Here is a 14,105-nt window from a genome sequence, read left to right as displayed (position 1 = left end):
CATGCATGCTAGCTGGTGTACATTTAATTTGTTTAGAAGCACTTTTTTTTTCCTATTTTTGTTAATGTGCTACATGTAAGCACTCAGAAAGGAATCTAGAAAGACTGTGGATCCTCACTGAAACACTTCCTGTTGGTGAATAAAATGAAGAGTATTTGTAAGCCCAGTCTATGTTCTCAACAGTGTGATTTCTGTTGTTTAATTAAGTGCTTCTGTAGCAGTGCATACTGTGCCAAGAGAGGAAAAATCTGTCTGTTTGCTGCCTTAGAGAGACCTGAGCAAGTGCCAGAACCACTTACTTGGTTTTCCCTGTGTAAGTAACAGCTCCTGCTGCTGGAGACAAAAATAATTAGAGGCCCTTAATCTGGAACTGACTGTTTCCTTTTCCTAACTTCAAAAAGAGAGATGAACAACATTTTAAGGATTTATTTGGACAATTCCTCCCTTTACTTGGCTACTGCGTAGCTTTGGAGAAACAGCCTCTTACTGCTGTCCTCATCTGTATGGTGATCTCACACACAGGTTTCTGGATGAGGCATCACAAGGTTTTATTGAGCTTAACTGAACCCTCTCCCTGGAACCATCTCCTTCTGACTGAGTTTTTAACTACTCAGTCACCCAAGTTTCTGGCCTTAATCCAAGATCCAAGATTGGAAGATGCTGTTTTTCAATTTAACTTTTTTTTTTTAAATTAATTTGTCAGTTAATCCTTCTATTTTTAACTTGTGTCTTTGATAAATACCTGGACTCTGTGGATGAGAATGCTGAATAAAAGGACACCCACAGGTCATGGTCTTAAGTTTCATGTATCCACTATTCTGGTTACTCAAATATACTTATTAACAAGACAAAACATTTAAGACTTGGAATAAACTGTTTTGGAATCCTAACATAATTTGCATATCAATCAAGAGAATTGTTTAGTAGTTAAAGCAGCTTAAAATTAGTTTTAAATGGGGTGAGAAATGGGAGATCCCAGCCTGTTTGAAGACTAGAAAACATTTCTTCAGGAATGTCTCAAGCAATATTGCCTGTGGAGAGAAATTAAAATCTGTTAACTGCTTCAGTTCTTGAAGAGTGTTAATGTTATGTTTTAAGAACAAAACTTACATTAACAGGTGAGAAATGCTAAGGATTTGAGAACTAAAAAGAAATCAAAATAAAATCTAGTGTGTTGAAAACTGCACCATGTTAATAGAAGTTCTGTGCACTTGTAAAAAAAGTAAATAAACAAAAAATAACATTTTCACTTGGAATCACTTGGTGTGCTGATTTGCCTCTTAGATGAAAAATTTCTTCTGTTTTAATTGCTTTTTATCATTTCATTAAAATGTAATGTAACCTATTGGACTCAGCAGAAACACTGCTCCAGGAGTCTTCTTCAAGAATATAAACAGAAATAAGAATAAGATAATTTACCAAAAAGATAGAACAAACAATTGAAAAGTAATGGTATATCTATTTATTTTACTATTTACTGCATCCTCAGCATTAAAGTTGCTGCATTAAAGCTGCTTTAGCTGACTGGTCAACTATTTCTAAAAAAAAAATCTTGTAGCAATGATCAATAACAGTCTTTGATCAGAAATGTATGTTTGTCAAGTTGGAGCGCAGTCTATGCATTGCTCTCTGATATTTTAAAGTTGGATTTATGAGTCTGTGCAGGTGAATTGTAGCATTTTGTAACAAATTAAAGATGTCAGCATCCATGAATGGTGACTCCCACATGATAAAGGATAAGGTTAGAATAAGGCAAGCTTTTATTTTATGCTCACTTCTGTTTCTGAGCAAGGATTATGGATGCACAAGCTGTTTCTCAAAGAGCCATCCAGTACTTGGAAAGTTGGCTATGGAAGTTAGTAATGCTGTCCAGCAGGGACTCATATTGCTAAAGTATTACCTCTGCCATAAAATAGAAATCCAGGACAGAGCCAGTAAAGTCTGGTTGGTTGTTTCTCAGTTGGGATTATGTTCAGGATAGTGTTAGAGCATGTGTGTTAGTTGTTGCCTTATTTGTATTGTTTCCTTGGTGTTGCTGAAAATTTCCCTGTTATGTTTCTATGGGAATGTCCCTTTTTAGCTATTCATTTGATCAGCTTGCCTGGTCCTCAGGGGGAGCCCTTCTTTGTTTCTCATGTAACACCTATGACCATATCCATGTAATAACTAAACTAATCTACAACTAGAGATTCACATTTCTGATGTATTTACTATATATTTATTCCTCAACATGCATGTTGTAATTCTGTAACTGCTTAGAGTATCTGGTTATAGAATCACTGAATAGTATGGGAAAGGACCTTAAAGCTAATCTCAGGGACACCTTCCACTATCTCAGGTTGCTCCAAGCTGTGTCCAGCCTGGCCTTGGACACTTCCAGGGATGGGGCAGCCACAGCTTCTCTGGGCAGTCTGTGCCAGGGCCTCACCACCCTCACAGGGAAGAAGGACCCATGTAACCTGGCCTCTCTGTCAGTTTAAAACCATTCCTCTTTGTCCTGTCATTATCTGCCCTTATAAAGGTTCTCTTCCTCCTTTTTATGAGCTCCTTTAAGGTCAACTGAAAGGCCATAATAAGATCTCTGTGGAGCCCTTTTCTTCTCCAGGCTGAACAGCCCCAGCTTTCCCAACCTGTGTCCATAGCAGAGAGGTTCCAGCCCTTGGAGCATCTCTGTGGCTTCCTCCTAACCTGTGCAAATCCTCTAAGTCAAGTGTTTGGTGCTTTTAATGTTTCTGTGAATACTGCTTTTCTTTCTAGCTCTTTCCCACTGCAAGACTGTTAGGGTGATGTGACTGAGTGCAAAAGAGACTGAAAAATATAAAAGAAACTAGTTTTTATTTGGGTATCTGAGGGATAAATGACTAAGATGAAGTTACTTGTACTGCACTGCACATTTTAAAATAAAAATAATTATTGTTTTTTAAAAGAATAAGGGTATTAGGTAATCACACTCTTTTAAATTCTCAGGTCATTTGGAAAAATGGGGATATCATCCCCAAAGCATAGGAAAAAGAAATAGGTTGGAGTCTCTTTTAAATTTAAACAGCAGCGGTAATCTGTTCTTGTCCTAATGACCTGTTTCATAGAATGAGTACTCTAAACATTCACTGCAAATACAGGGTCATATTGCAGGTTATTTAATGAATCACAGCTTGCTGGCATTTGGCTGAACAACCACTCTCACTACTCTGCTAGCAGAAGAGCTGGGGCACAGAGCAGTGGTCAGAGCACCTGGAGCACAACACTTCCTACTGCAGAAAGAGCCAGAAATCAGTTTGGGCAGTCTTCTGCTGCATTGCTGTGAAAATTGTCATGAGTCTAAGAGCACTTTAATCTTGATTAGCAAATACTCTTATCTCCAAAAGAGATCTTTTCAACATCTGCAACTGAAAGCTCTGTAATATAGTGCACATGCAGTGATTTTTGTATTCCTACATTTCTTGTTGTGTGTGTGTAAAACCAGATAGTAAAGCACCAGCTCAGACCAGCAGAGAGATTTATTTGAAATAGTGGGATTGTACAAACGTGTGTGCAAGTGTTCCTGTTTTGTGGGACTTGGAACATACTCTTGGCATGAAGCATGCAGCTAGAACTTCAGTCTTCATAATAGTACTCTTAAAATTGTCTTTCATTCTTTTTCCAAAATTTGTTTTTCTGTACAGCTTACATTATTTTAAATTTATTTTTCTTAACCTAAGCTAAAACATACATGTTGAACAAATATTTAAGTTGAATTGTCTGCACAGATGGCATATTTTTCTCTTTCAGTTCAAACTGTTCTTCATTAGCCAACTTAGTTCAATTTCAGCAACTGTTCATTGTTAATTTTCATTAATGTCTCCACACCTAGAGAATTTGGATATCACTGCATCTTGCCACTGGTTCTTACTGTAAATCCTTGCAGAGTTTTTGTTTTCCATCTGATGAACACTAACTACTGTAACCAGTAGAGGAAAAGTTTGTGTTGCCAATTGCTGACTCTGCTTTAGTGAATAACTTTAAAGATTTTTAACGTTTTTAATCTTTATTTTGACTGCTGTAGTTGGAGTACAACGGGCAAATGATCATCTTTGTTTCAGGCACAACAACCTTGTTGTGAGACCAAATGGATTGTCCACTCTGGTGAAGAGTGGTGTTCCAGAAGCATTGAGGGCAGAGATCTGGCAGTTGCTGGCGGGATGCCATGACAACCAGGCAATGCTGGATAAATACAGATTACTCATCACAATGGTAAGGGACTTATTATTTGTTCTTTCCTTCTTTTGTTCACTTTTCTTTCCTTTGGTTGAGATGAATACTGCTGGGCAGCAGTTTTAGTCAGTGGTAGGGCAGCAGAAGAATGAAACAGTTTGACTTGTTTTAAGAAGTGAAATTGTGATTATGTGACTTTACCTCCTGCCATGGGTACCTGCTACAAGGCATTAGCAATAGAAATTGCTGACCTATATCTGCAGTAATGCTTGACATTTAGCTTTCTTTTCTCTAGCTGTAATGATAATAAGAACATCAACTTGTTCAGAAGTTTGCTTGTGGGTTTTTTTATAAACTCAAATCCATCACTTTGATTTTTCAAAAGGTTGTTTTACGTACATCTTAATTTTAGGGGTTTCCATTCTTAAAAAAACTCAAACGCTAACCAAAAGTCATAAAATTGAGTATTTCTTCTTTCTGTTATTTATTTTAAAAAAGAATATTTAAAACATTTGACCTAGGAGGAAACCAGTCTCCTTTCTATTTGGGTGAGCTGAGAGGAGAATCCTTTTGGGAATCCATTCCCATTCTGTGTCCATAAGTGCAGTCAGTGAGCATTCTAAGAAGTTTACAGAGTTGTTGATCTTAGATCTGTGATGGCAAGAGGGAGGAGCTCTGTGTTGTGTAGCACAAGCTCTTTGCAGTGTCAGAGGTGATCTCAGTGTTTGGGGTTCTGGAGCTCTGCTGCTGCGGGGCTCTGAGAAGAGCAGCAGTCTCAAATACGCTTTTAATGGCAGAAATGGATGGAGATAATTTTCTAAGCTGCTCAGAGCAAGTGCTGGATTTGTTACCTTACCTGGATTGTGAATTATCTGTCCACACAGAAATTCTGGGGTAGATGTTGTTACTCAAAAGTTTCCATTCATAATGTTGTCATATTGTTTTGCTACTTGTCCTCTTAATTTGACATAATTATGTTTGTGAAGTTTAGAAGCATCCCCAGAATGAGAGCTGTCCTGGTGGCTTCTTTTTTCTTTACCAAGAAGGGAGAATGTTTTGATAGTGTAAATTTTTCATTTTGATGTTGTAGCTGTGTTTTATTTTCCTTAGAAACCATTCACAGGACATCTGTCAGCTGTATATTACATCAAAGCCACCTCCATTATTAAAGCTCCTGCTTTCCAAAAGTGGGAAAGATGTTTGTTTTGCAGCAGAGGGGGAAGTGGAAAACCTCTAAAATGCAAGGTCTATCTTGGTGCTGGGGCCTTGTGCCTTAAAAATACCTTGTTACACTTTGCCTTTTCACTGCAGAAATATTGCAGTGTATTGCAATGTGTACTTTGGAAGATGTTATTTCATACAGTATTTAATATGAAGTATTATAGTGTTACTGATGAAAAATTTAAATCCTCTGCTGAACTGAAGCATTTAGGCAAACATTTTTTTTCCTAAAGTGAATAATTTTCCTTCTGAAATGGCAGAACCTCCTCTGTAGTTTGTCTAAACTGCTGATGATCACATCATTTGGCAATAAACGACTCATGAAAGAAATGAACAGGAGGGAGCTTGTGCCGTACCAAAGCTAGGCCCATTTATGGGAAGAGATAGTATGGGATACTCGAGAAAAAAATGTCAGCTGATTTTTTTTTAAAAATTAATTATTATCTGATATTTATGTCTGTGAACAAAACTTTTCAGTTTCATTTGGGTGTGTCACTAATGTGAATTAAGCAGAGAAAGTAGTAGAATATATATTTTAGTAGTATATACTACTAAAAGCTTGGTTGTAGTGTTACCTTATATGTGTCAATAATAATCTAGTAATAATAATGTTAAGCTTCAGAGTTATTTGGGTATTAATGACTGTTCACTTGCTTCTCCTATATGAGAAAGCAGAAATGATTTCTTTTCTCGACATTATTTGTATTCCTACCATCCTAATATACCAACAAGACAAACTTTATTTTTTCTGTAATTATTTATTCTTCCCATCAAACCCATCATTTTCATCTTGATTATTTCAGTTTATATATATATATATATATATATATATATGTTTGCACAAATTCATTGTCTCCTTGTATTTTGGTCATCCAGCTCTTCTGGATGCTGGATGTGTTTGTGGGTGCCTTGACCTCTTCAGCAGTATATTCCTGGAACATATGTGTTCCTGAGCCATACCTAGTTGGGGAGAGCTGGTCATGCTCTGCTCTTGCAGTCCTGGGAATGAAGTGGGCTCCATTCCAGAAGTAGGACGTAGTACAAGCATCTGTGAACTTGAACCGTTGCCTACTGAGACCCCCACAGGCCCCAAAACCTCTCTGTCCCTCAACCAGCTCCCCATTGCTGCCCAATTCCTGGAGCAGTTCCCGAGGTTCTGTCCCACGCTGCCCATGGCAACAGATCCTTCCTCTGAGCCTGCTCTGCCTGCACTCCAGCCCTTCCCTGCTCATCCAGCCTGACCTGCAGCCCTGGGTTAAATTGGCAATTGCAGCACCTCAGTGAGAAAAAGGGCACTGGAGACCACTAGAAAAATCTCTGCTGTGATACTGTCACAGCTTGAAAGATAAACTCGATACTTGGAATTATTAGTACATAAAACCTGATTTATGGTTGCCTCTTCTGGGGACGGAGCGAAATCTGGTAAAAACTCTGACTTTACTACAGTGTTACTGGTTAACTTCTGGTGAAACTGCTCACTAGTGAGAGTTGTGTTGTTGGCAGGACAAAAATGTATGTCTTGTGATACTCTGAATGACAGCAGACTCTCAGCATTTAAATTTAGTTTAGAGACCGTGATATAGACACATTTGTTGTTCTGTTCCAGTCTTGTGCAGCAGTGCTGTGTTAGATTGGCCATCTATAAGACCTGTCACCTAAGAAATCTGGCTGTGCATTTGTACTGTGTATATCCATCTGTATGCAGAGCTCTGGAACCTGCTGCAGTGTTTCTCTGCTACAGGAGTGCTTTGTTCAGTGTGTTCTATAGGAGAGGGTAATTTGGGGCTTGTTTTAGAGTCTCAATTCAGCACTGAAAGCAAAATAAAATGTCTCATTTAGAAAAGTCAATGCAGCACTTACTTTCTCCTAAAGGCTTCTGTGTCCTCTAGTCCTGTGCACTGGAGATCAGCAGTCTGTCAAGAATGACCTGGTGAACTGTGTTCCCTTTTCCCCAGATCAGGGCATTCATTTCACATCTTCAGGTGAGTTTGGAGTTCCAGGAGGGAAGGGAGAAAGAAATACTCGCTCTCACAAGTACTGACAAGCACTGCCTTGCACTGTCTTAGGTCTCCTGCTGAGTTCCAGCTTGATGATTACAGTGAGTTGCTCAGAATTTTTGACTGGAGCACAATAGTAGGACTTGCATACAATTTTAGAGAGTCGTTATGATTTGGCAGCTGCTTCATTTCTGACATTTATGCAAATGTGTTCTGTATGACAGTCAAAATCTGCCTTCCTTCCCTTGCTGGCATGTGTGCCATGGGCTCTTCACAGTGCTGTACGTTGTCGTTCCGATTGGGAACGGCTAGAAAGAACGACACGGACTCTCAAGGGAGTTTCAACACGAGAATTCCCCTAGTTTATTGCTTGAGGCCTGTCTTATAGACAGATACGTGGAAAGTACAGAAAGGAAACTCTTATTGGTTAGCAAAGTGCTACATCACCATCATTGGTCAGGGGCACACAACCCCCCTGACTCCCTCCTGCAAGGAGAACAAGAGGACAGACAAACAGCACCTGGCAGTTGTTTTCTATCTCTGAGGATTGTTTTGAAATCCTCCTTTGAAATTCCCAGGCTAGCTTCTCAGGCAGGACTGAGAGGCCCTGGGCCTGCAGTTTCTGCAGTTCCCTGCAGCCTGCTCCAAAGCTAGCATCCATAGTACGTGGCACCTGACAGGAAGGGGGAAGTCAAATACACATCAGTAGGAATAAATGTGTATTTTTATTTGTGTATTTATTGTAAGGAAAATAAAATCAGAGTGAGAAAAATCTGCTTATGATAATGAAGGGGTAATATTGGTACTTAAAGAGCTTTTGAAAAAGCATGTCTTGTTTGTTTGTTAAAAGAATATACATAGAAAAATGTGCACAAGCTGAGGTCAATTCATCTTGGAGTGTTTTCTCCTGCCTGCTTGGCATTATTTCATCTTCACTGGTTCCTCTCCAGAGACTCCAATGAATTTTTCTATGATGAAGTGTGTTCAGAGCTCTGATAAACTGGTGGGTGCCAAGCCAGAGTGTAGCCTGTTAACAACTGGAGTTACTGGTTAATTGTCTCCTGCAAGAATCGTTCTCCCCTTGCACCATTGTTTCAGAGCAGGTGTCAGGCACTGTCAGTGTTTAAATGAGTAGAAATTTGCTGTCACTTGATGGCAGTGATGCAGCAACTTAGCCTAAAATACTTGTTGCATCTGCATGGGGACAGATGTTTTGTTTATTGTATCTTACAGTGCTTATTATCAGAATTTTGCTTCTCTGTTTTAGATGGTTTCATTCTTGTATGAATTCTCACTGCTGAATTTGTAGGGTGAGACTTCTTTCCTGTCAGGGCTGCCTGTAGTTGTGGCAGTAAAATGAGAACAGATACAGGAGGCTGTCACTCACATTTTGTAGTTTGAAAACTTCTGGGTGGATTGTTTTAAGGTAGCATTTCTGATTCTAAACTGTATGATTTATTCATAAAAGACTTCCAGTTTGCAGTAGGAATTCCCTTAATAAATTAACTCCATGTTCATCTAACAGCATATATTAGACTTATATAACAGGCTTATTTTAAATGCAGCTTTAAAGGAAGCAAAACTTGTTTTAAATTTATTATTTCTTAAAGTAAGATCAGAAAAAGAAGCCTATTCTCAGACAAAGTAGATGTTGGTAGTATTATATTACTCAAAACAATGAAAGTTTGTGTAGTAATGAGAATGCCCGGTTTTGAACTGTATGGTGACTTTGAGTCGAAGGTCTTAAAAAAAGATTGAGTGTCTGTCCTTCCAAATGACTTGTAAGTGAACCAAAAATAAAATTATTTGTTTATTGTCAGAATTTCCTTTGGCAATAGGAGCATGTGCCCAGAACAGAGATAATAACTAATTAAAAGGTCAGGCTTCAGAAGACTTGGCCAAAACCCAGCTTTTTCTGCTGTCTGTATTTTTTGGTTTTGTGTCTGGATCAATAACATTTCAAGCCACTCCACATAAGAGTGAAAATCCTTACAATTCTTCCAAGCTCTGAGAGGCAGTGATTTGGGGATTAAATATTGCTGTATCATGAAAATAACAGATCTCAGTAGTTTAATAATTTGAAAATGGCACTAATCAGGGGTATCACTACTCCAGCAGTATAATTCTCATGTAATACTGAACAATTATAATAAAGTATTTTCCATTGCTGCAGAAGGTGGATCAAATGGATTGGATTTGGGGCTGGATGAAATGAATCAGTTTAGAGTTAATATATGTAGTTTATCTGTTCAGTTTGGACCAGCATTATTATTTCTGATTCCTACGAGACAAATCCTCCTTTTTTAAAGCAAAAAGAAAAAACACCCAGAAGTTAAGGTTACAGGTTTCTGGAACTGTGTCTTGTCCAAAATTAAAAGTTAGAAATAGGATAGATGAAAATAACAAACCCTGTTGTTGAAGTTTCAACATGTGCTTAAGCACAGTTTTCCATGTAATTATCTGTTTCTTGGTGCATCTGTTTTCCAGCTGAGCTCCAAGGACTGAAGATCAACTTTCATGTAAACCTAATGCAGAAATATATTTATTTTTATATTTTGAATTTAGCCAAATTGTTCAAACAAGAAAAGGTATTTGCTTCTTTGTTTCACATTTAATATTTACTTGGCTTTTTAATTTTTATTGACAGTTTGCTTGCATAGCTAGTAAAAGGAAAACTGAGGGGATCACAAGTGAGTCACTGTTTCTATCCAAAGAAGATTAAATGCAATTGACTTTGAAACTGGTGCCTTGATGCCATATTTGTGTGATTTTGTTAATTTAGTTTTTTAATTTATTTTATTTGTGTGAAGCAAATACCATTTATGTGAAAGTTTAGCTGGGAATTGGGAGAATTCCTTACATAGGGAAGCTATTTTAGTGTGAGTAGAAAATGAATCAAGCTTGTTATTTGCAGCAGTACCAAAGGATGTTAAGTTAGCACTAAGAAGGGGAAGAGGAATATTTTTTTGTCCCAGTGGCATCGTGCAGGGTTCCACTGCTCAGTGTTCTGAGACTAATTAATCAGTAAGGGTGTCTAATTAAAAAGATGACTGTTCACCAGCTGCCACAGCAGGCTGGTTAATGGACTGAAACATTAGAGTATTTTTGTAGGAAATATTTGTGTTCAGAATGGTGCATCTGTTTGTCCTGATTGAAAATGAGGGAGTTTAGGCTTCTGTAGTGAGGAATAGCTTGGGGGTTTTTTTGTGTGTGGGTTTTTTTGGTTGGGGTTTGGGGTTTTTTCATTCTTTATTTATTTTTACTTTTATTTCATCTCCTTACTAATTAGGAGTTGTCTCCCTTGACTTTTGAAGGAAATAGATACCAAGGATGGCATAGCAGTATGCTAAGCAATTATGAAAGATCAATGAACATTATAATAAAAATGTGATTTTTTTTTTTTTCAGTTGACTGAAAAGAGAAAGAGCTAATACCTGTTACTTTGCTTTTTGAATGAGGCACTTGGGTATTAGGCAAAGTAATTCTGAAGGAGCTGATCAATTTTTCTGAATTTCCTGTTTCTTTTAAATTCAGTATGTTTAGGCAGTTTCTGTATGTTTTCAGTATGTATGTACAGGCCCACCTTTTCTTAAAGGATGAGGATAGGATGACTGTTACTTAACTCTTCTCTTAAACTGAGAGAATTCATTTCATGGCAAGTAGATTCTAGATATTTTTATAAAGTAATGTGGTTTGTAGAGACAAATCAGCTCATGCTGGTTGGAGTGATGGGAAGCTTCATTTTTGGTGTAAGCTGCTCTGTTGGTACTGACAGTTACAGTCACCTACTTTGAAATATTTTAGTGGTGCTGCAACACTGTGGGACAATAAAGTGCATATGAACTGAAAATACTTACTGGAAATCAGTGAAAAATTATTGTCTCTGAAGAGCAGAAGTTGATACAATTTTACTTCTTTAAATAGCTTAATTTAAATTCAGACTTCAGATAAAAGGTTTAGTTTATGATAAATGTACCAGGGTACCTAGTTCCACAGCAAATGTTAATATTACTCTTACAAACTCAGGAATAAAATGCCCCTAAGGTGAATTTAATTTGCCAAGTTTTAATTCATTTAGCACTCATCTGGAGAAAGTCTTTCAATTTTGTGTGCACAAAAGGGAAAATCTTATGCACAGTCTTCATCTTCAAAGGAATTAATCAGTTTAATGACAGGTCCCTTCAGGAAATAAAGGGAGGGCATCAATTAGTAATTTTTATTTTTGTGTTATTTAAATTTTAATGTCTGATACTTGAAGTAGAAAATATCGCCAGTAGTATTTTATTTTCAGGTCCTGCATAAAATTATAAAATATTCTGCTGCATTAAGAATTTTCCGGCAGTTTCTTTTCCATACATAACCACATATGAGAACACGCAAATAACACAATATAATCCCTGGCTCTTGAGGTGATGTGTGATCTCTCTGCCCTGAAAGTCACTTCAACTGGCACTCTTATTCTGAAGGGTGGAGTAGAAATGAGATGTGCATGTGCCCTCTTGGAGTCTATGTTCTGTTTTGTCTGTGTGAATTTACAATCTGTTATCTGCAAACCAGGGGTGCAGAGCTGCCCATCATTTCAAACAGCGATAAAACCAAGGGTGTGTTGTCAGTATTATGGCCTGAACAGGTTTAAACGATGGTTCCTGGAAGAAATGATATTACACCAGATAATGTCATAAGCTCAGGATATATGAATATTGATGCATATAACAAGTGGTTTTTAAGTAGGATGGAATTGGGATGTGTCATTGCCTCGCTGTTCCCTCAGAGTGTGGTAAGAGCTGTGAGTACTTGGCACCTCAGAGCTTGTTTGAAAATCCCTGATACTCCTTCCGAGATCAAACATAAATAGGTATTCCAGTTGAATTTGAATGTTGGTATGTGAGCTGGTGTTCAGTTTTCCTGTGGGACTAATGAGGCTAATGCTGAAAGAGCATCTGTACTAGAGACATTTTAAATCATTGTTTTCTACTCTCCTGAGTAAAACTGGATCATTTTAGAAGTTCCCTGCAGGGTGTGTTGTCTTTATGGAATTATGTGTGTATGATCTCCCCTGTTAGCACAGGGCACTGCTTCCCCGAAGCAAAAGGTTATGACTGTGTCCACTTGTCATGGGGTAGCCGACACCACTGCAAGAGCTGGGATTGCTGAGGGATGATTGTGTGTGAGGCAGTCATCATGCTCTTGGTATTCCTCTTTCCTCTCAAATCCACTTCTTCCTAACAGGCTTCTGCTTTCAAATAAAGGTTGCATAACTGGCATGCAAGGGGCTCCAGCACTCCAGAGCTGGAGCTTTAGAAATCTCAAATATCTATATTGAAGAGGCCAAACCACCTTTTCCTGACTATTAGTTGCTGATTTCAGTATGTTAATGTTTAATGCTATAAAAATTAAAGAGTGCTGTAAATACAGGAACACTAAGAGACCAAACATTTGGTGTTTAAAGTCTCTTAAAATGCCTTTGTTAACACCAGTACTGGTGGTCAACACTTCATTAAAGCGTGTTTTACCATATCCGTGGACAGCAGTTTAGAACAATTGGAATAGTAAAAACCCAGCAAGGCCTGAGCTGCATGTGTAGAATATTAAAGCATACAGAAGTGATGAATACATCACTTAAGTACATACTGGAATTCAACATAGGAGTTAATTCTGAACCTTTTTCTACCTTATTTTATGTATGACTTCATGATAAAACCCCAAATGACAGGGTTATTTGTGTGTTCTGTAGGATATTCTTCTAAGGTCCTGAACTAGTGTTAAGGTAGATTTTACAGTAATCACTTCAAAATAGATTGGAAACCTGTAGATCTTCTTTACAGTCTGTATCCATTAAGGATTTTTTTTCCTTTGCAGTGATGAGTATGGTCATATAAATTAAGAGTCTTGGCTCCTATCAGCAAGCAAATTTACAGGTGCTGAGGTAGACTAACCAGAGGGAGATTGAGTGCAGTCTGCTATTGCATATACTCTTTCTAACAATCTTTTATGTAGGTTTTTGTGGACATAGACAAATATTTTGGCAGCTAGGAATTTTTTTTCTTGCTGAGGGTTTTCATCAGTTGCTTTTTAAACTGACAGCCAAATGCTGGTGATATGGAGAGCCACATATTTTAATCATATCCTGCATATGAAAAAGCTGTCTTCAGAAGGGTGGTTTGTCTTCAAAGCAATCCAGTTTTGAAATACATCCTTTTTTCTGACTTGGTAGTACAGGATACAGCCTGCATTAAAGCTAAATCGTCATTAATGGGGATTGCAGTTTCAGACAGCGTGCTTCCCAAAAGAGGTTTCTTTTACTGCATGTTCCATCTCTTTTTTATACCCTTATGTAGCATTTGCAGGGCTGGTCACAGTAACTGTGGATTTTTATTTAGAAAATTTTCTTCTGCCCCACTTCTCTCAGAGATTCACTGTTCATGTGTGGTGTCAGGGTGAGACGGGAGCAAGTGCTGGGGCTGGACAGCATGCATGGGTGAGGCAGCCTTAGGTAGGTTAATGTAACATTGCAGTCTAATTACTTTTTAGTACCTGTATGGCAGAGGAATTGAGGTACCTTTTTGAACCATGCCCCCTTTCTTTCATGAGTTTGTAAATGTAATTCCAGAAAGCTCTTTTGGTCTTTGTTGTCACTTGTCTACGATTTCCTTTTTCTTTCTGTGAAGACTCTCCAATTCTTCTTGAATGGAAATC

The 14,105-nt window shown here is 38.0% G+C and overlaps 1 protein-coding gene across 8 annotated transcripts in view; it reads left to right on the top strand.

Moving 5' to 3' along the window:
- The window catches only part of RABGAP1L (RAB GTPase activating protein 1 like), a 237,276-nt gene that overhangs the window by 54,622 nt on the left and 168,549 nt on the right, over positions 1 to 14,105 (top strand). For all 8 annotated transcript variants that reach the window (XM_023931686.2, XM_023931688.2, XM_023931687.2 and 5 more), the window contains one exon: positions 4,080 to 4,230. In XM_023931686.2, coding sequence (XP_023787454.1) covers positions 4,080 to 4,230 — 151 coding nt within the window. The remainder of the gene's footprint in view (positions 1 to 4,079; positions 4,231 to 14,105) is intronic.

This window comes from Cyanistes caeruleus, chromosome 9 (genome assembly GCF_971803275.1).
Source record: "Cyanistes caeruleus chromosome 9, bCyaCae1.hap1.1, whole genome shotgun sequence".
Lineage (NCBI taxonomy): Eukaryota > Metazoa > Chordata > Aves > Passeriformes > Paridae > Cyanistes > Cyanistes caeruleus.
The sequence above is the reverse complement of the archived record's forward strand: the minus strand, read 5'-3'. Positions and strand labels throughout refer to the sequence as shown.